The following is a 23,157-nucleotide window of genomic DNA, read 5'->3' as shown; positions in this document are numbered from 1 at the left end:
TAAAAGAATGCAAATGAGCAGCTATTTGCAAGGAGTATAAATCCTTCCATTCCCCACCATCCAGTCAGAGCTGAAGAAATTTCTTGGATGAGAAGCAAAACGTCTTCAAAAAAAAAACCAAACCAGAAAGCCCATTTGCCTCTTGAAAAAGCACCTTTGGGATACATACAGTCTCTATTCCTTCAAACAGCTAAGCATCACTTTAATTCATGTAACAACGTATGTATTTCATGCATTCTGTCTATATGTCCTGTATCTGCATTAATATTCTATAGCCACAAGTTAAAATTTAGCTGGAGCACCATTTTATTGGTGAATACTGAATTCAGTGAAAACTGAAGTGATTGTGCTGTATTATTGTGTATAATTTTGTAAGCTCGTTACAACAAAAAATCTATACTCATTTCTAGTCACTTATTCTGCAAGATGTATGTGCCAAACATTGATTTTAACTTCTTATTTCACCCTTCCAACTCAGTAGTCATGTTGTGTCAGCTAGGAGAAAATGGATCTAGTTAACTCTTTGAATTGCTAACAAATAAATTTAGCCATTTTTCTGGCACCAGATATAATTTCTATCCTTTAACTTATTATTACATTAAATTGCTCATCCACAACACTCGAAAGATTTAAGATGAACATTTATCTTAAGGTGGTGGGTTAATGTTAGATACTAGACTAAAAGACAAAATCAACAATCAAATTTTAGTGGATCATTTTACTGGACCATGTGGATGGCAAGACACAGAACTCACACAACTAATTATAACTTTGTTTCTAAGGACAAACTTTGTGTTCCAAGGACAAACTTTATTTCTAAGGACAGTACCTCGTAATCCAAGCATTGCGTAATGCTCATGGAGCCACTAGAGGAATCAATCTTGAAAAGAGGCAACTTTAGTTGAGGCGTCTGTGAAATCAGAAGATATACCACTTCAGAATTTGCAGTGCCTTTTTGGTCTGAGTCAAATGCTGTCATTCTGTAAAAGTGTTGATCTATAATAGAAAAATTGAAGCACATTAGAGCAATATCATAAATTTAAACGGAGTCTGGAGAGAAAATGTTTTCATTAGTGTCCATTACAAAGAAGGACTAGGGGAGATATGATAGCAGTGTTCCAATATCTCAGGGGCTACCACAAAGAAGAGGGAGTCAAGCTATTCTCCAAAGCCCCTGAGGGTAGAACAAGAAGCAATGGATGGAAACTAATCAAGGAGAGAAGCAACTTAGAACTAAGGAGAAATTTCCTGACAGTTAGAACAATTAATCAGTGGAACAACTTGCCTCCAGAAGCTGTGACTGCCTCCAACACTGGAAATTTTTAAGAAGATGTTGGATAACCATTTGTCTGAAGTGGTGTAGGGTTTCCTGCCTAGGCAGGGGGTTGGACTAGAAGACCTCCAAGGTCCCTTCCAACTCTGTTATTATTATATTAAAGGTATAACCTACACAACACATAGGGTTTCTGTCTAGAAAAGACCACCGTATGAATTTTCCCACCTAAAGGAAAACGTACTCTTGGATTTTGACTTCATCTAGACCAGGGGTGTCAAACTCAAGGCCCGTGGGACAGATCCAGCCCGCAAGATGCTTAAATGTGGCCTGTGGGGCCAACCTATAAATAGCAAAAGACAGGCTGGCGATTCCTTTGCTAGCAAACACGGGGTGCGGAGGAGTGGGGGGGGAGGGCGCACAGCCCCCATTCCCTGTTTCAGCAGCAGGGTGCTGCAGGAGGTGTCCATCCCATCTCCCCCCCCCAGCCCACAGGGAATTATAATGCTGATCTGGCCCTTGAAGAAATCCAGTTTGATATCAGTGGTGGGATTTAAATAATTTAACAACCGGTTCTCTGCCCTAATGATTTCTTCCAACAACCAGTTCACCAAACTGCTCAGAAAGTTAACAACCGGTTCTCCTGAAGTAGTGCGAACTGGCTGAATCCCACCACTGCCTGATATAGACCATAAGAGAACTGGTTTCGTATAGTGGTGACAGCATCAGAATAGAAACTGGGAGACCGTGAGTTCTAGTCCCACCTTAGGCACAAAGTCAGCTGGGTGGTCTTGGGTCAGTTCCCCTCCCTCAGCCCTGGGAAGAACACCACTTCCAAAAAACCTGGCCAAGGAAACTGTAGGGCAGCGGTTCTCAACCAGTGGGTCGCGACCCCATTGGGGGTCGAATGACGATTTGCCAGGGGTCGCCTAAGACCATCGGAAATATGGGAAGTATACTTGCGAGTCGAAGAATCGTGCTCCAATGGTTAACTCCACAAGCCAGCTGCAGGCTTTTCAAATCGCTAGCCGAATTCGGCTTCAGGAGCGATGAATTAAAAAAGAGAGTAATCTTTGCTCTGATGTCTCCCTCTCAAGCCAGCTGCATTCACTCCCAATCGCTAGCCTGGCTTCAAGCGCGATAAACTTAATAGAGGAGGAGTCTCCGCTTTAATGCCTCCGTCCTCAAGGCAATCGCAAGCAATTCAGATCTCTAGCCAATACGGCTTCAGGCGCGATAAATTCAAAACGAAAATAATTTTACGGTTGGGGTCACCACATTGTGAGGAATTGTATTAAAGGGGTCGCCACATTGTGGGGAATTGTATTAAAGGGGTCGCAGCACTATAAAGGTTGAGAACCACTGCTGTAGGGACTAGTCCAGGCAGTCACCAGGTGTAAACACTGATTTGAAGGCATGCAAATAAATAGAGTTTATTACATGAAAATGCCAACATTGAACATATACAGATAAGGTATCAAGTATCTAACTAATTAAGTCTAAAATAAAAACACATTACTATGTAAAAAAGGGCTGTGTGTCTGAACATTAAGTACAATAACAGAAGAGGATAAATTATAATCCTTACAATACTGCTAACAATTCTTTTAGAAATAATCACTATATTGAACACTCAATAATAGTTGTTTTTTGGATAGTTTGCTATCAGAGGGGTTATTCTGTTATGCAGGGATGATAAGCGGAGAGTATATCGGTAATTATTTCAGTTGCAGTACCAAAACTGACCCGTAGTTGGTTGTGGAAAGGTTATTTCCCTTGGTTAATTTTGGAAGGAAATTAGATGCATCTTGAAGAGTGCATCCAAATAATGCATTCAATGGATATTTTCCGTGTGGCTTACAGTACGGATTGTTGCATTATTGTGTCATTTGTAGCTGGAAAAAAATAGGGAGAAATATAGATTTCAGCAGAAGGGACTTTAAATTTACTTTTGACAGTGAAAAATCCCAGAAATTGAAAATGTTTGAAAACCTCTAGAAAAACCCCTATTAGCTCCCTATTAAAATGCACACAATGTAATTAGAAGAGAAATGTTTCTTTTATGTAGGAATGGATCTCTTTTTCTACTTAGCTGGCGAGAAAAAGAAAGAAGAAGAAAAAAGGGCAGGAATCTACCAAGTGCAATCTTATCTGATGTTGCCCAAAATTTAAAGGCTACTCACCTTTGTGGTAATTTCCTTTGATGGTGATATTGAATTCCCGTTGGGAAAACTGAGGTGCATTGTCATTTATATCCTGGATATGAATGATGACATTCAAGGAATTTGCTAGCTTTTCATTGTTAGTTCTGTCACGAACATCAAAAGTGAGCTGAACAATAGATAACCAATGAGGAAATCAGGTTCAATTATACGACAAAGCAAAATGACATTATGTAATGTTTTGATTGCTGGAAATCCTACTTAATATTACAGATAAGGTTCCCCTCGCACATATGCTCTAGTCGTTCCCGACTTTAGGGGGCGGTGCTCATCTCCGTTTCAAACCCGAAGAGCCAGCACTATCCAAAGAGTTCTCCATGGTCATGTGGCCGGCATGACTAAATGCCAAAGGCGCACGGAACGCGGTTACCTTCCCACCAAAGGTGGTGCCTATTTTTCTACTTGCATTTTTTATGTGCTTTTGAACTGCTAGGTTGGCAGAAGTTGGGACAAGTAACGGGAGCTCACCCCATTACACGGAACTAGGGATTCGAACTGCTGAATTGCCGACCTTTCAATCGACAAGCAGAGTGTCTTAGCCACTAAGCCACCACATCCCTTAATATTACAGATAGGAGAGTCATTAATCCATATTGATGACCAGGATTTGTCAAGCAGGGCTGAGTTCTGTTGTGAAAGAGATTTTCTGGGTTTTTAAAAACTGTGCTAGGCCTCCAGATATATTAAGCTACAATACTTGTAAAGAAAAAGAAAAGAAAAGAAAAGAAGAAAAGAGTGCAGTGAAGAGCAACAAGGGTGATTAGGGAGCTGGAGGCTAAAACAGTTGTGGGAACTGGGTATGTCTAGTCTAGTGAAAAGAAGGACTTGGGGTGACACGAGGCAAGTTCAAAAGTAATGTTAGGAAGTATTACTTCACATGGAAAAAAATAGTGGCGGTATGGAACCAACTTCCAACTGAGGTAATGGGTCAATCATCAGTAACTGAATTTAAACATGATTGGGATAAACACGTCCACTGTCTAGAATAACAAAATTGGAAAGGACCTTGGAGGTCTCCTAGTCCAATCCCCTGCCTAGGCAGGAAACCCTACACCACTTCAGACAAATGGTTATCCAACATCTTCTTAAAAACTTCCAGTGTTGGAGTATTCACAATTTTTGGAGGCAAGTTGTTCCACTGATTAATTGTTCTAACTGTCAGGAAATTTCTCCTTAGTTCAAAGTTGCTTCTCTCCTTGATTAGTTTCACCCATTGCTTCTTGTTCTATCCTCAGGTGCTTTGGAGAATAGCTTGACTTCTTTGTGGCCCCTGAGATATTGAAACACTGCTATTATGTCTCCCCTAGTCCTTCTTTTCAGTAAACCAGACATACCCAGTTCCTGTAACGGTTTTTTTATTATTATTATTTGAATTTATATCCCACCCTTCTCCGAAGACTCAGGGCGGCTTACACTGTGTTAAGCAATAATCTTCATCCATTTGTATATTATATACAAAATCAGCTTTATTGCCCCAACAATCTGGGTCCTCATTTTACCTACCTTATAAAGGATGGAAGGCTGAGTCAACCTTGGGCCTGGTGGGACTTAAATTTGCAGTAACTGAAAGCAGCTGTGTTAATAACAGACTTAGTCTGCTGAGCCACCAGAGGCCCTCTGAGCCACCAGAGGTTCTTCATATGTTTTAGCCTCCAGTCCCCTAATCATCTTTGTTGCTCTTCTCCACCCTCTTTCTAGAGTCTCCACATCTTTTTTACATTGTGGCGACCAAAACTGGATGCAGTGTTCCAAGTGTGGCCTTACCATGTCCATCAGCTGACAAACATCAAGAAATAAAATTTAAATACATTTTTTAAAAATCTCAAAGGGCAAATTTGATGGATTACTTGATATTTTACTAATATCCAAGCATTCCATGTTTCAATGTAAATATTTTCTTCTATAATCTAGCATCTTCAATTTGCCTCCTAAGGTTATTAAAAGTCACAGACTCAGTTATTCTGTAACTGTGCCTACTATCTTTGTTAGGGTTTTTTTAAAAAAATCTAATTTAACAGATTAGCTGCGAAAGGAATAAGTACTATGAAATGAACCAGAGTATGGTTAGCATGGGTGTGCTTTTTTGCAGTTCAGGATGGACAATATAAAGAGTGTAAGCCAGATCATGAGGCTGTAATACTTAATTGGTAGCTAGAAAGTAGGCTGAGTGAGCCAATCGTTTATTAGGATGTAGTCTTTTGTATCATCATACAAACAGCAGATGGAGCCCAAGGGCAGCAAAATCTTCACTCAGCTTTGGCTGGCAATTCAGTTTATGGCTCTACGTAGACCAAAATAACCTGGCAAAAGTAACCCAGCCTGTACTTGTCACTCAGTTGGCTATTCTAACCCAGACAATCTGGGCTGCCACACAGTGGCCTGTGTGTTGTCTGTTCCCCCTCAGTGCAGAAGAATATTTACTTTAAGGTTGTTTCACTGATTATTAATAGATTTCTAGGCTCAAATCATGCTGATCCCTGCCTTAAGTCTTGGGGATTTCAACTCCCAGAATTCCCCAGCCAGCATAGCTGAAGTCCACAGGTCTTAAAGTTGCCCCTGCTTTAAAGCCTTACCTAAACCAATTTATGGTTGCCAGTTTGTATCAGGCAACACACTGGACAGAAGAAGAATCTGTCTATCCCAGGGATGTCAAATTCGATTTCAATGAGGGCTACATCAGGGTTGTTTTGTCCTTGAGGGGCCGGGGTGGGTGTGGCCAGCTCGACATCACTCGTGTTGGGGGCGCCTGTGGTGGTCGGAGTGCTCTGCCAGTGAAAAAGGGGCTCCCGAGCACCGTTTTTGGCTGGGACGGCTTCCTGCAACCCTCTCCCGAGCTCCATTTTCATTTGCAGAGGCACTGCGGGCCAGTCCTTCCAGGGCAGTCCCATGGGCCATATCTAAGCGCCCCATGGGCTGGATCCACCCCCACCCCCCGCAGGCCTTGAGTTTGACATCCCTGGTCTAAGCTGTTTATCCTGTTTCAGTTACTGTGAGAAGGTCTTTGAAGGACCCTGCTTCTTCCCAGGTATATGGTGTAAGATGTGGAAAGCTATGGGCAAGCTAGCACGACTTCTCAATCATAGCTTCCACTTTATGGACCGATCCTACACTCAGCAGTATCTGTGACTAATCCCTCCTTGTTTTTTGGAATTCTTTGGCCCAACTTGACGGGGATGTTGTGATGGGTTCAAAAGAAAGTTGCATTCATTGGGATTTGTTTCACCGGGACTTTTTCTCTGTTTAATGAAGGTGCAAAATAAGTAAATATATACTGAAAAAGAAGGCGTCTTCTCTCGATCGATGGGATGATGCACATATACATCTCCACAGGTGTCTTTAATAGAAAACACTGTCACGTTTGGATTTTTATCCACATGCATTGAATAACTGACAGGTCCCTTCTGAGCTACATCATTTAAAACCTAAAAAAAAAAAACAGATTGCAATATCTGAGTAAGGTTTCCAATTATTTGCATTTGTTTAATCCTCTTACACATTATACCATGCAAGTTACTGGCCATCATCATTACCAGGTTTTGCAGGAATAAATTTCCTCTAACTTGGTCATGCATTATTTCAACTCTCTTCATTGATTTCCAGCAGTGTCTTTATCGTCTCTAATACTTTACTTAAAAGAAAATCCTTTACTTAAAAGAAAATCCTCAAATAAAGCAAGCACATAGATTCAACAAAAAAGGGTAGGGTTGAAAGATTGGGAATCATGGAACTATCAGTTCTTAGCAGTAGTGTGAAGTAGCAACATTAGATGATGATGATCAACACAACTAAGCATAAGTTGTAAACTACCCAGAGTTACGTTGTTTGAGTTCAATGGTCCTATAAATCCATTGAATGAATGAATGAATGAATGAATGAATGAATGAATGAATGAATGAATGAATGAATCAAACAATCAATCAAAATAAATAAGTAAAATAAGAAAGCAAGCAAGCAAACAAACAAACAAATAGTCAACATTTTTGTGGTTACCCGTCCAATCAGTTCTATGGATTCAACTTTTTCTTCTATAATGACAGAGAAATTTTTGGTCCATTTCTTCAATGGTGAAGAATGAAGACTGTTGAGTGGATGCTGTGAATGAAAGGATTCAATTATTATGACATGCCTTTCTGCAATCGAAATTCCTGAGCAGAAGATCTTTAGATCATGTCCTGAAGCATGCTGAAAGCTGTTTGAGATCAGCAGTTGAGGACAAGCAATTGCTACTCTTAGACAGAAGGTCTGCAGGCCATGTAGAAGGTTTCAGAATAGTTCTCAGCATCTCTGGGTAAAAATGGAGAGGATTCTGCCTGCAATGCTGCAGAGATTCTATCAGTCAGTGTCCGTAGTATTGAATTAGACAGAAAAACTAAGATTCATTTCTACACCAATGTTGCTGTTAGTTGCGAAGTCATGTCTGACCATCGCGACCCCATGGACAATGTTGCTTCAGGCCTTCCTGTCCTCTACCATCCTCTGGAGTCCATTTAAGCTCATGCCTACTGCTTCAGTGACTCCATCCAGCCACCTCATTCTCTGTTGTCCCCTTCTTCTTTTGCCTTCAATCTTTCCCAGCATTAAGTTCTTCTCCAGTGAGTCCTTCCTTCTCATTAGGTGGCCAAAGTATTTGAGTTTCATCTTCAGGATCTGGCCTTCTAAAGAGCAGTCAGGGTTCTACACCGATATGCAATAACTTTTTCAACACAGACTCTAAATCAGTGGTCTCCAACCTTGGGCAGTAAGCTCAAACTGCCCAAGGAGCTGCTGATCCAATTCTACAGAGGAATTATTGAGTCTGTCATTTGCACCTCTATAACTGTCTGGTTCGGTTCTGCAACCCAACAAGAAAAACACAGACTTCAGAGGATAATTAGAACTGCAGAAAAAATAATTGCTACCAACTTGCCTTCCATTGAGGACCTGTATACTGCACGAATCAAGAAGAGGGCCGTGAAAATATTTGCAGATCCCTCGCATCCTGGACATAAACTGTTTCAACTCCTACCCTCAAAACGACGCTATAGAGCACTGCACACCAGAACAACTAGACACAAGAACAGTTTTTTCCCGAAGGCCATCACTCTGCTAAACAAATAATTCCCTCAACACTGTCAGACTATTTACTGAATCTGCACTACTATTAATCGTTTCATAGTTCCCATCACCAATCTCTTTCCACTTATGACTGTATGACTATAACTTGTTGCTGGCAATCCTTATGATTTATATTGATATATTGATCATCAATTGTGTTGTAAATGTTGTACCTTGATGAACGTATCTTTTCTTTTATGTACACTGAGAGCATATGCACCAAGACAAATTCCTTGTGTGTCCAATCACACTTGGCCAATAAAATTCTATTCTATAAAATTCTATTCTATTCTATTCCAGCCTTGCCAATTGCTGTGGGGGAGAGGGGATGGTTCCACGTGACTGGTGGGTAAGCGGCTCACACAAATGAAGCTGGACACATGCTTGCCCGCCCGCTGCATGCGCAAGTGAAGCCCAGTTCTAAACGGGCAGTGGCCCGGCAGTGGGGGTTGGGAAGCTCTTCTCTAAATGATATACACAATTGGAGTCATCAAACAAAGGCAGGTATATAGCCTCCTTCAAGTTGAATTTGACTCATTGGACACATAATCCATGTGGTTTTCTAGGCAACAGTACAGAAGCCCTTTAGGATAGGTTTTGACTGCCCTGCTTAGTCTAACCATGGGATCTCTTTGTGACCTATAGTCCAAATCCAATGTCCCTTCACACATTGAAGCCTTAAAAACATCAACCAGGTACAACCACCTCCTAAGATTAAAAAAAAAGGGGAGGAGGGACACAATTTTGAATTCTGATGGGGGAAAGCAATTTTAAAATGATCTCCATGGTCAATAGGAAAATATGACCAATGACATCCCCCAATATAGATGAAGGATGGTATTGCAAATGTTCTGCCCATTTTTAAAAAAATAATGTTGCACAATAGAGGTGTGAGGTGAATTGAGTACCTGCTATTGATATTATGAGTGGATAGATAGATGATAGGTAGGTAGGTAGGTAGGTAGGCAGGCAGGCAGGCAGGCAGGCAGGCAGGCAGGCAGGCAGGCAGGCAGACAGACAGACAGACAGATAGATAGATAGATAGATAGATGGATGATAGGGAGGGAGGGAGGGAGAGAGGAAGGGAGAGATATGTAGACATGGATAAGTGGATAAAATGCCAAATGCACTATGAACATCTGACTGACTGTATGACAAATCATAATAATAATCAGGCTCAATTGATTTGGAGGTTGCTAGATATATATATCAGACGTTCAGACTGTATTTGGCATTTTTATCCACCTAGCCAGGCCTGCCCAAGGACCAGAGATAGGCAGATGCTGTTGTTTGATAGTGTTAAAGCTGTCATTGCAGTGTGTAAGTCATTCCACGTTAAAGCTGCCTTTTGCAATTGACTGGTGGTGAATTTGTCAATGCTGATGGTATTCAAGTGGTGCTCCAGTTGTTTTGGGATGGCACCCAAGGCACCTATGACTATTGGTACTGTCTTTGGTTTCTTTTGCCACAGTCGTTCTACAGTATTTCTACTTGGAGGGCTTTGTATTTTGTTATCTTTCTCAGTTCTTTCTCTTCTGTTCTGTTGTCTACAGGCATTGGAGCAGAATTTGGAGGGTTGTGTGAAAATCACAGACTTAAAATTTGCTCAAGCTTATCAACATACAGGTACAGATTCATTGCTGTGATCATTCAGCACTCAGGTGATTCTGAATGTCATGGGATGCGAGCCATGACTTTGTCCTAATATGTCTACTTGTTTGAGAAAATTGCACTTCATTGACTCAACTTTCAGATTAGGTCCACCTTTGGGTGAATCTAATCCATATTTTGCTCCAGACCAGGGGTCTCCAACCTTGGCAATTTTAAGCCCGGTGGACTTCAATTCCCAGAATTCCCCAGCCAGCTTTGCTGGCTGGGGAATTCTGGGAGTTGAAGTCCTCCAGGCTTAAAGTTGCCAAGGTTGGAGATGCCTGCTCCAGATAACACTGAGTATTTCAATTCAGAGGAACAATAATAAAACATAATTTTACTATAAATTTCATTTTACCTTTTAAATGAATCTGCTTCACTGAAGGATTTGATGGTGTACCCACCTGATTATATCCCGTGAAGCTGCCCAGGGTATAATGGAAGTTGTGGATGACAAGAACCTTAATGGACAGGAAAAAGAAGTAAAGTAAGAATGCTATTGTAGCGAAGATGGGTCTGACACCAAGACCTATCATGAGACAATAAACAGGCCAGTCCATACAAGCCACAAAGTGTATAATTTATTTATCTTTTCAACTGAGTCTCCTTAGTGAAACTAATCCAGAAAATTTTAGCTTTTTTGAAAAGAAGATAATCTCCTCATTGCTACATAACCATAGTAGAACTCACACTATTAGTAAAGCAAAAGGATTTAAACCATGTTACCATGTAGTACCATGATGTTTAAATAATGGTTAAAATCTTAGCTAAATGTTATATGAGGATGCAGATATAAACCTATAAACCAAATTGCCTAGTGTTTGACTATATTACCTTGTCAATTGTTACATTACATTCCTGTGAAGTTTATTAGATGCCAGTTTATTTATTTATTTATTTGTATCCCACCTTTATTTTTTACAAATAACTCAAGGTGGTGAACATAACTAACACTCTTTCTCCTATTTTCCCCACAACAACTCTGTGAGTTTAGTTGGGCTGAGAGAGATTGACTGGCCCAAGGTCACCCATTCTCGTCCCATCTTAGCTATGACTTTCATGGCTAAGGTGGAACTAGAATTCACAACCTCCTGGTGACTGGCCCAAAGTCACCTAACTGACTTTCGTGACTAAGGCAAGATTAGATCTCACAGTCTCCTGCTTTCTAGCCTGGTGCCTTAACCACTAGACTGAACTGGCTCTCTTATTTATAATCTCCATTCATATTCTCTAGTCATAAGTGAAGCTCACAATCCTAAACAAAGAAATAATTCGATATACGACAGAACCAAGAAGTCAGGAACCAAGATAGAGTTATACACAAGAATCTGAACTACTTATGTTCAAGGCGAATTGGCGCCAGATAAGAGTCAACGGACTTCAAAGGGGACTGGACTTAGGTCTCTTATGGGGACAGAGAGACACCAAACTGATGATGCATTTGACCCCACTCTAGGGCTCAGCTTGGTCATCTCCTACAGTAAAGAGACTATGCTGCTAGGAGTTTTAGGTCTCCCTTAAGCCAGAAAGCCAGCTGGCTGACAGGCCAGTCATTTTCTGTCAGCCCAATTCACCTCACAGGGTGGTTCTTATGTGGAAAACAGAAGACGGAAGCATTGACTACGTATCTGTCTTGAGGTGATCAAAAATAAAAATGGAAACATAAATCAATATATTCTGCTTAGTTCATTTTTATCAGCTGATAATTATCTTAATTTCTTTCCTATTCATTTTGGTTTCATTTTTAAGGTTTATTTATTTATTTATTTATTTATTTTATTTTATTTTTATACCGCCCTTCTCCCGAAGGACTCAGGGCGGTGTACAGGCAAAAATAAAACAACACAATATACAGATTAAAATACCATTTAAAAACTTATTAAATTAGCCTGAGATTAAAAAATTTTCCATACTAAAAACCCCATTTAAAATTAATAAAATTACCCCTTAAAACTAATTTAAGCCAGCCCCGTGCGGATAAAAAGATGTGTTTTTAGTTCGCGACGAAATGTCCGGAGGTCAGGTATTTGACGTAAACCCGGGGGAAGCTCATTCCAGAGTGTGGGCGCCCCCACAGAGAAGGCCCTTCCCCTGGGGGCCGCCAGCCGGCATTGTTTGGCGGACGGCACCCTGAGAAGTCCCTCTCTATGGGAGCGTACGGGTCGGTGGGAGGCATGTGGTAGCAGCAGGCGGTCCCGTAAGTACCCAGGTCCTAAGCCATGGAGCGCTTTAAAGGTCATAACCAACACCTTAAAGTGCACTCGGAAAGCCACAGGCAGCCAGTGCAGCCTGCGCAGGATCGGTGTTACATGGGAGCTACGTGTAGCTCCCTCTATAACCCGCGCAGCTGCATTCTGGACTAACTGAAGCCTCCGAGCGCACTTCAAGGGGAGCCCCATGTAGAGAGCATTACAGTAATCCAAGCGAGAGGTAACGAGCATGAGTGACCGTGCATAAGGCATCCCGATCAAGGAAGGGGCGCAACTGCCGGACCAGGCGAACCTGGTGGAAGGCCCCCCTGGAGACGGCCGTCAAATGATCTTCAAACGACAGCCGATCGTCCAGGAGGACACCTAAGTTGCGCACCCTATCCTTTGGGGCCAATAACTCGCCTCCAACAGCCAGCTGCGGCTGCAGCTGACTGAATCGGGGTGCCGGCATCCACAGCCACTCCGTCTTGGAGGGATTAAGCTTGAGCCTGTTTCTCCCCATCCAGACCCGTACGGCTTCCAAACACCGGGACAGCACTTCAACAACTTCATTGGGGTGGTCCGGGGTGGAAAAGTACAGCTGGGTGTCATCAGCGTACTGCTGGTATCTCACCCCGAAACCACTGATGATCTCACCCAACGGCTTCATGTAGATGTTGAACAGAAGGGGCGAGAGAATCGACCCCTGAGGGACCCCACAAGTGAGGCCACTCGCGGTCGACCTCTGCCCCCTGTCAACACCGTCTGCGACCGGTCAGAGAGATAGGAGGAGAACCACCGATATACGGTGCCTCCCACTCCCAATCCCCCAACCGCGCAGCAAGATACCATGGTCGATGGTATCGAGCCGCTGAGAGGTCTAATAGGACCAGGGCAGAGGAATAACCCTGTCCCGAGCCCTCCAGAGATCATCCACCAATGCGACCAAAGCTGTCTCCGTGCTGTATCCGGGTCGGAAGCCGGACTGGAGCAGGTCTAGATAGACGCCTTCATCCAGGTATTGAGGTAGCTGTCGCACCAGCTTTTCTACAACCTTCGCAACAAAGCGAAGGTTGGAGACTGGACGATAATTACCCAAAACAGCTGGGTCCAGGAGGCTTCTTAAGGAGGGTCTCACCACCGCCTCTTTCAAGGCGGCAGGAAAACCCTTCCAACAAAGAAGCGTTGATAATCCTCTGGAGCCAGCCTTGTGTCACCTCCTGAGTGGCCAGTACCAGCCAGGAAGGGCACGGGTCCAGTAAACATGTCGTGCCGTGAAGCCTCCCCAACAACCTGTCCACGTCCTCGGGAGCCACAGGGTCAAACTCATCCCAAATGGACTCAACAAGACGTGCCTCCTCTCCCTCGCTTGGATCATCCCAAATTCGATCCAGACCGTCCCTCAGCTGAGCGATTTTATCGTATAGATAACCGCTAAACTCCTCGGCTCGTCCCTGCAAAGGGTCATCCCGCACCTCCTGATGTAGGAGAGAGCGGGTGACCCGAAACAGGGCGGCCGGGCGGTTATCTGCCGACGCAATGAGGGTGGAGGCGTAGGAACACCTCGCTTCCCTCATTGCCACTAGGTAGGTTACCCTTTTATTATTCTATTTAATAGACTGACTGTTAGACTGACTGTTTTGTTGTAGGCACCATTTATTTCTTTTTAATCCTACAAGTAATCCTGGATTTACAACCATAACTAGGACCAGGATTTTCATGGCTGAGCAAGATGGTTGTTTAAGTGAGTTGCATTTGACTTTACAATTTATTTATTTTTTTGCCACGATTGTTAAGCAAATCATTGCAGCTATTAAGTGACTCACTCTATAAATAAGAAAATCCAGCTTCTTCCCCCATTAACATTGGTTGTCAAAAACCAGCTGGGGAGTTGCAGCTGATGATCACATGATCCTGGGATGCTATAAGTGTTGAAAATACAGGCCAGTTGCCAAGCATCCAAATTTTGATCATGTGACTGTGGGAATGCTATGATCGTCATAAGTGTGAGTACCACATAAATGACTTTTTTCAGTGCTAATGTAACTTTGAATGGTCACTAAATAAATGATGGTAAATCAAACACTAACTGTACTGACTTATTCTAAATACTGGTAAAGTAATACTGTATATTTGTTCTTTGATTTGTGCTGGTTAAATAGTGGTTAAACAGAAAGATCAATGATGTCACTTTTTTAATAAATGAGTAACTGTTGTTTGAACTTAACAGGAAGAGGTGAATGTACTTTAGACTGTGAATACGAAAAGAAACTGATACTTTGTTAGCTGCAAAAAAGAAATCATAAACAACTGAGGTGCAGATTGTAGTTATAATTTGCCAAATTTGCTAACTTGCAAATTTGTGTGGTTTGGTAAAAGTCTTTTTTTTTCTTTTTCTTTTTTTGCAGTTGAGTGAAAGTCAAGGTCATTTATAAAGATTAAATGTTTGCCTTGCCATGAAACAGAAAGTGAAAAGTTCAACGTTGTATTGTTATTTATTCGCTGGGACTTGGATTGCAACTCCCATCATTCCCTAGCCAAAAATGACTAAGGAGTGGCCAATAGTCCGAGGTTTCAGGAAAGCATCAATATGGAGATACAGCTAGGTTTGGAAGCCCGAACCAGACTTCATATTCATGGGAAAAGGTAGAGATCTGCCCCATGCAGTAGACTCCACAAAGCTGGGTGACTCTATTCCAAGGGTGCTTTGCAATGGTGGAATTCAAATATTTTTATTACCGGTTAAGTGGGCATGGCTTGATGAGTGTGGTGTGGCTTGGTGGGTATGCCAGGGGAAGGATACTGCAAAATCTCCATTCCAAGCCCACTCTAGGGGAAGAACACTGCAAAATCCCCATTCCCTCCCCACTCTGGGGCCAGCCAGAGGTGGCATTTGCTAATTGTCCGAACTACTCAAAATTTCCTCTACCGGTTCTCCAGAACCTGTCAGAACCTGCTGAATAGCACCCCTGGTGCATTGCCCAAAAGAAACTAGACTTTCTTTTTTTCTTTGAAACTAATCGCTTCTCATCCAAGAAGCTTCTTTAGTTCTCTGAAGGACCTCAAAACTGAAGAAGCTTCTTGGATGAGAAGTGAAATGTTTTCAAAGGGAAAAAGAAAAACCAAGACAGACAGTCCAATTGCCTTTTGGAAAAGCACCTTTGGGACAACCCTGATCTGGATGATTCAGAATCTTCATCTTGGTTGCCACTTTGAAATCCCTACATAGCACAAGAACTGGGTATCTGCAGAACCATCTTCTCCGAGGCAGATTCACCCTGTCTACCAAAACATGGTGAGAAAAGCTTCCTGCTTTTGAGGGATTCACTGTTGTGTCTCGTCCAATCTCACCTCAGCCGGGGTCTTCTTATCTGCTTCCGAACATGGAGGAATGTTCTAGTATGCCTCCCGGCCCCAGCCCTGGCTCCATGCCCAGACAGGCTGAAGAGGAAGAAATACCTCCAGCCCCCAGCTCTGGCTCCATGCCCAGGCAAACGGAGCAACTAGACCCCTCCCCCTCCTCCACAGCATGTGAGCCTGAGGAAGGTCAATTACCAACAGCTGCCGACTGGAGTGACCCTCGAGTCAGAAGACTTGATAGGCGGAGGCAACAGAAGGAAGGGAGGGGCAGGCCTGGATAAGTGCTGAGTCATGGAGCCACACCCCATGGCCTATATAAAGGATCTGCTTTCTGGCATTCTCTGAGTCAGGCAAAGTCTAAACATATCTTGCTGAAGTCACTTTCTGGTCTCCTGCCTGCCCTGAGGACTTTGCTAGGACTTTGGCAGAGCTGCAGAGGCACACCTGATTCGGATTTCCCTGACCCGGCCGTCAGCGGAGGAGTGGGACACGACATTCACATCATCAGGGATCATAATACAGTAGTGTTCAGTAACTGCCCCTCTCCTTAGGAATAATGCTCCTCCCAAGGCCAAGTCAGCACCAGGCTCCTTGGCTCTTAGGAAAGCTACCAAGGCATGGCTGTTCCAAAAAGATTTTGAGGCTGTGGGGACAGCTGTCTAAGCTGGTTTTCTGGGCATCTTGATAGCTAGTACATGGCTTGTAATTGGACTGGGGGAGGGAGACATCTTGGTTATGTGAAGATGTTGGTGCTCTCTTAGTTTGGTTACTTTGCAGATATTTCGTTACCCAACTACAGTCATTCTCAGGCCTTGTGAGGGTGGGATTTGCTCCTTGATTGTTCATTGATTAGGGTATTATTTTCTGTGTATTTGTTCAGTGTTAATCAGTGCATACCTAGGTATAGGCTTAGTGGGGTAAACGTATTCCCGTATATCTGGGCATACAATATACTAAATATATCAACAAATCAGAGGAACACCCATGAGAACACCCAATCCAACAAACACTACCTAATCCATAACCTAAACCACAAATATCTGCCAACCAACCAAACAACGTAGCCATACTAGTAAAGATACCATTGAGAGAGAACAAAAACGTCAAAATGCTATATTATTTGGATTAGATAACACCAGTGAACCAGATATCACAAAGGTTCATAACATCATTAAAAATTATAATTCAGCCACCATCTCCTCTGATGAAATAATCGAAGTCTCCAGAGATGGACCAGAATACAAAAACAGTGATGGCTCAGTGGCGCCTAGATTCTGTAGAGTCATCTGTATAAATGAGACCAGCAAATGAAAGTTCATTTATGCTATAAACTCAATTTCCAGAACCAACCCCACCCACAGCAAACTTAGATCAAGGCCTGATCTATCATTGCTGCAACGGATACGCTCCTGCGAACTCCCCACAGAACTCAAACGACCGCAAGACGAAGGTGAATCCAACTTATACATTGATTACCATGCTGACTGCATTAAAAGAAAAACCTACAATCAATTACCCAAAACCCAACCCCCCATCACCCAAAACATCCAACCATCCATCATACAGAACTTTCAACCATCCGTCATCCAAAACTAGGTACCTTATCTCCTCTATACCAACCACTACAGAACTTAAATGCAAATAGATAAATGCAAGAAGCATTGTAAATAAAATGCCTGAATTTCTCCTCTTGTTAAATACTGGTACATTCGACATTATATAATAATAATAATAATAATAATAATAATAATAATAATAATAATAATAATAATAATAATAATAATAATAATAATAATAATAATAATAATAACAACAACAACAACAACAACAACAACAACAACAACAACAACAACAGAGTTGGAAGGGACCTTGGAGGCCTTCTAGTCCAACCCCCTGCCCAGGCAGGAAACCCTACACCATCTCAGACAGATGGTTATCCAACATTTTCTTAAAAATTTCCAGTGTTGGAGCATTCACAACTTCTGCAGGCAAGTCGTTCCACTTATTAATTGTTCTAACTGTCAGGAAATTTCTCCTTAGTTCTAAGTTGCTTCTTTCCTTGATCAGTTTCCACCCATTGCTTCTTGTTCTACCCTCAGGTGCTTTGGAGAACAGCCCGACTCCCTCTTCTTTGGGGCAACCCCTGAGATATTTGAACACTATCACGTCTCCCCTAGTCCTTCTTTTTATTAAACTAGACATACCCAGTTCCTGCAACCGTTCTTCATATGTTTTAGCCTCCAGTCCCCTAATCATCTTTGTTGCTCTTCTCTGCACTCTTTCTAGAGTCTCAGCATCTTTTTTACATCGTGGCGACCAAAACTGAATGCAGTATTCCAAGTGTGGCCTTACCAAGGCATTATAAAGTGGCACTAACACTTCACGTGATCTTGATTCTATCCCTCTGTTTATGCAGCCCAGAACTGTGTTGGCTTTTTTAGCAGCTGCTGCACACTGCTGGCTCATATCTAAATGGTTGTCCACTAGGACTCCAAGATCCCTCTCACAGGTACTACTATTGAGCAAGGTACCACATATACGGTACCTGTGCATTTTTTTTTTTTTTGCCTAAATGTAGAACCTTACTTTTTTCACTGTTGAATTTCATTTTGTTAGATAGCGCCCAATGTTCAAGTCTGTCAAGATCCTTCTGTAACTTGAGCCTATCTTCTGGAGTGTTGGCTATTCCTGCCAGCTTGGTGTCATCTGCAAATTTGATGAGTTCCCCATCTATCCCTTTGTCCAAGTCATTGATGAAGATGTTGAAGAGTACTGGGCCTAAAACAGAGTCTTGGGGTATTCCACTGCATACTTCTCTCCATGTGGATGTAGTTCCATTGAGGACTACACGTTGAGTGTGGTTGGTCAGCCAATTACGAATCCATCTGGTGGTGGTGCTGTCTAACCCACATTTTTCTACTTTATCTAGTAGTAGGTTATGGTCTACTTTATCAGATGCTTTACTAAAGTCCAAATAAATTATATCAACAGCATTCCTCTGGTCTACTAATTTTGTCACTTTGTCAAAGAATGCAATAAGATTAGTCTGGCATGATCTGTTTTTGACAAACCCATGTTGGCTTTTGGTTATTACTTTGTTTGCTTCTAGGTGTTCGGTGATTCGTTGCTTGATTATCTTTTCCAGAATCTTCCCTGATATTGAGGTCAGGCTGATAGGTCTCTAGTTTCCTGGATCTGTTTTTTCCCCCCCTTTTTTGAAGATAGGAACTACATCAGCTCTTTTCCAGTCCTCTGGCAATTCCCCTGTGCTCCAGGATCTTTGAAAGATATAGTTCAGTGGTTCTGAGATCTCGTCTGCCAATTTCTTCAGAACCTTGGGGTGTAATCCATCCAGTTCTGATGATTTGAATTCGTCTAGGGTAGACAGGTGTTCATTTACCATTTTCTTCCCTATTTTACTTGTGTTCCTAATCTGTTTTTTGTGGTGCTGTTTTTGATAGGTTGGATTGTTTTTTCCTTTTGTGTAAAGACAGATGCAAAATATGAGTTAAGTAGATCTGCTTTCTCCCTCTTGCTTGTCATCTTCTTGCCACTTTCTCCCAGCAATGGGCCAATTTTTTCCTTGACTTTTTTCTTGTTTTTAACATGTTGGAAGAAGCTTTTTTTGTTATTTTTTACTTTTGTCGCTAGCCTTTGTTCATTGTGAGCCTTAGCTTTCCTCACTTCATCTTTACAGGCTCGGACTATTTGCTGATATTCTGCCTTAGTTATTTGCCCCATACAAATTTTTCTGTGCAAAACATGGCTGAACTCATCCCTCCCAGACTCCATCATTTCAGACAGAGAATATCATATTTTCCGGTCTGATCACGAAACCCGTAGGGGAGGTGGAGTGGCTATCTTTTACAAAAAGTCACTGAATCTAAAAAATATTCAGGTTGCACATAAACTCACTCTTCCAGAAACGATTGTCTGTGAACTGTCCCTTAACATCACACTTCACTTCTTGCTATGCTACAGAGCCCCCAACTACGACATTGTACATGCGAACATATTAACCGCACTACTAACATGGGCTGCCTCTTGCCCTTATCCTCTCATCTTCCTGGGTGACCTCAACCTACCTCTTATTAATTGGATAACAAAGAAATGTACAACTGAACCCATCCATACTACCCTGTACAATGCTGTTATAAATCTAGGTCTTGACCAACTAGTAACTAACAATACAAGACTCAACAATTGCCTTGACCTCATCTTCTGCAACAACGCCAACTCAATTTATGGACTACAAATAAAAGAACCCTTTTCCAATAGTGACCACAGCATGATAGACTTTTGTCTCAATATACGCCTTTACAATAATCTCCATAATAATGGTATACCAAACTACAATTTCAAAAAAGCCAATTATGATCTTATAGACACCGACTTCTCATCTCTTGACTGGCAAATTCTATTCTCTAACTGTATCACTGCTGAAGACCACTATAGCGTTTTCCTACTTGAAGTCAGTAGAGTCATTAAACTATACATACCACAAACCACCACCAAAATCAGGAAAAACAAACTACCCATTTCAATAAAAAAACTCCAATCCAACAAAAAATCCCTCTGGCGAAAAAACAAAACTGGCTATGTAGCCAACTTTAAAAACCGCTACAAAAATATATGCCACCAAATAAAGACTGAATGCACCAATTACCATATCAAACAAGAAGACCTTCTGCACACAAAATCCAATCGTGCTTCCTATAATTTTGTAAAAAATCAAAGACTCGAGATCCATCCCACCCCTAAAAGGATCTAATGGTAAAGAATGTAATGATGAAACAGTTAAAGCAAACCTCTTTAACACATTCTTCGGCTCAGTCTTTGTTAACAGTAGTGGCTCATACCCAAAATTCCCCAGTCATACCAACAATGATTACAACGATCTAACACAAATAGATTTCACAGAAGATAATGTTGAAAAGGCCCTTCGCAGACTGAAGCCATCTCTATCTATTGGACCTGATGGTCTATGTGCATACTTCTTAAAAAAGCTTTCCACTGTTATAGCAAAACCCCTAAGCATAATCTTTGAAAAATCTTTCAGGACCAGCTCCCTTCCCAAACTATGGTCACTAGCTACGGTCATCCCTGTCTTCAAAAAAGGAGACCCCAGCCTAGCATAACTTCTTCTCCAGAAAGATTACACTACTAACCAGAGCATACAAAACATTTGCTAGACCAATTCTCGAATACAGCTCGCCTGTCTGGAACCCACACCTCATTTCGGACATTAATACAATTGAGCGTGTCCAGAAACAAGAAGAGTTCTCCACTCCTCTGTTCACAACAAAATACCTTATGCCACCAGACTTGAAATCCTGGGTTTAGAAAATTTAGAACTCCCCCGCCTTCGGCATGACCCGAGTATAACTCATAAAATCATCTGCTACAATGTCCTTCCTGTCGAAAACTACTTCACCTTCAATCACAACAATACATGAGCACACAATAGATTTAAACTTAATGTAAACCACTCCAATCTTGATTGTAGAAAATATGACTTCAGTAACAGAGTTGTTAATGCCTGGAATGCACTACCTGACTCTGTGGTCTCTTCCCAAAATCCCCAAAGCTTTAACCAATGACTATCTACTATTGACCTCACCCCATTCCTAAGAGGTCTGTAAGGGGCGTGCATAAGAGCACCAGCATGCCTACCGTTCCTGTCCTAATGTTCCTGTTATGTTTGGGTATTGACGAGGCAGGAGACCAGGTTAGTGACAACAGCTCTTTAATATAGTGTGACCCAGCAAAACTCTGGAGAAAAACCTCTCCTTATATACACTTCAGCCAGAGGCTGTATCCAATCAGAAGCGAGATACTTCCCGCCTAAAACTCCCGCCAAAACTTACAGTAATACATTACACTCCTCCCCTCCCAGAAGGCACTTTGCCAATATTTGCATATTACTTCTCTACGTAGTCCGGCAGCTACGTGCGGCGTCTCCTGAGTCTCCCGGACCTCGCAGTTCACTTTCTGGAGTTGAGTCGAGCTTGCCGGAGGGGCTTTTCGTTCCTCTGAGCTCCTCCTCCCGGCCATCCGGCCCTGGATTATTCGCCGGCTCGGACCTGCTGTCCTCTAGAGGGACCTGAGGGTGTCGCTGGACCTCGCCTGACTCAGATAAGTCTCTGTTTGGTTCTACGCTTTCTGTCTGTTCTCTGCTCCAGTCAGCTGTGGGGTTAATTAAATCATAGTCAGGGCTGGTCTCGCCTAATTCTGCCTTATCGCTCAATCTGTTTCTTAATTGATCTATGTGGCGCCCAAACTCTGCCATCGTCTATTTCCACTAGATAAGATTTGGGGCCCGTTTGTCTATGACTATCCCCTCTTCCAGCTTGGGCCGTCGCTGTAATTATGTGCCCACACTGAGTCTCCTATGTTTAATTCGGATTCTATCTGGTTTTGTTTTGAACCCGTCCTGCACGTAGTTCGGGTGTAGCCGGTCTAGCGGGCACCGTAGCTTCCGTCCCATTAATAGCTCGGCTGGGCTGCGGCCGGTGGCCACACAGGGGGTCCTGTGTTGGACGGTTAGGAATGCGTCGATCTGTGCCTGCCAATCGCCGGGGCCGCTTCGTGATAGCGCTTCTTTCGCACTCCGAACAAAACGTTCAGCAAGGCCGTTCGACGCAGGGTGGAACGGCGCTGAGAGGGCATGTCGGATGCCCTCTTCAGCCAGGTACCCTTCAAATAATGCTGCGGTGAACTGTGGGCCGTTATCGGACACGAGGGTGTCCGGTAGCCCGTGCGTGGCGAAAAGGTGTTTTAGTGCTGCAATGACAGCTCCCGCGGTTGTGGATTTCATTAAGATGATCTCCAGCCATTTGGAGAATGCATCCACCACAATTAGAAATGTTTGGCCGTGGAAGGGGCCGGCAAAATCAATGTGTATGCGGGACCAAGGGCCTTGGGGTTTCTCCCACTCCAACACTGGGGCCGTAGGTGGTAGTGGTCTGGATTCCTGACATACCTGGCATCGGCCAACCCTGTCACCGATTTCCCTGTCCATTAGGGGCCACCAAACATAGCTCCTGGCTAGCCCCTTCATCCTTACAATTCCTGGGTGACCCTCATGCAGTAGTTCCAGGACTTTTTTTCTCAGCTTCTCTGGAACTACCACCCTATCCCCCCAGAGCAGGCACCCCCCTTGCACAGACAATTCCCCTCTTTTCTTTACAAACTCTCTAAACGGTCGCTCACAGCGGCCATCCCTTTGAACCCAACCGATTACAGTTCTTAAAACAACGTCGGTAGGAGGCCCGAGCCACTTCCTGCGATGTGACTGGGCCAGAGTCCCAAGAGTCAATTAGTAGAACGGGGTGCCGGAGTAGGGTCCTCGATTCCCCGGGGCAATGGC

General features: G+C 42.8%; 1 protein-coding gene across 1 annotated transcript in view; it reads right to left on the bottom strand.

Annotated features, from left to right (window-relative positions):
- Nucleotides 1-6,806, bottom strand: part of LOC131195080 (cadherin-like protein 26) — a gene marked incomplete at its 5' end in the record, with an annotated part of 34,200 nt that extends 27,394 nt beyond the window's left edge. The window contains 3 exons of the mRNA XM_058176706.1: nt 830-996; nt 3,457-3,604; nt 6,768-6,806. Of these exons, the coding sequence (XP_058032689.1) occupies nt 830-996; nt 3,457-3,604; nt 6,768-6,806 (354 nt within the window). The remainder of the gene's footprint in view (nt 1-829; nt 997-3,456; nt 3,605-6,767) is intronic.
- Between the last annotated feature and the right edge of the window lie 16,351 nt (nt 6,807-23,157).

The sequence above is a fragment of the Ahaetulla prasina genome, chromosome 3 (genome assembly GCF_028640845.1).
Source record: "Ahaetulla prasina isolate Xishuangbanna chromosome 3, ASM2864084v1, whole genome shotgun sequence".
Lineage (NCBI taxonomy): Eukaryota > Metazoa > Chordata > Lepidosauria > Squamata > Colubridae > Ahaetulla > Ahaetulla prasina.
Note: the sequence above shows the minus strand (reverse complement) of the source record. Positions and strands in the feature narration are given on the sequence as shown.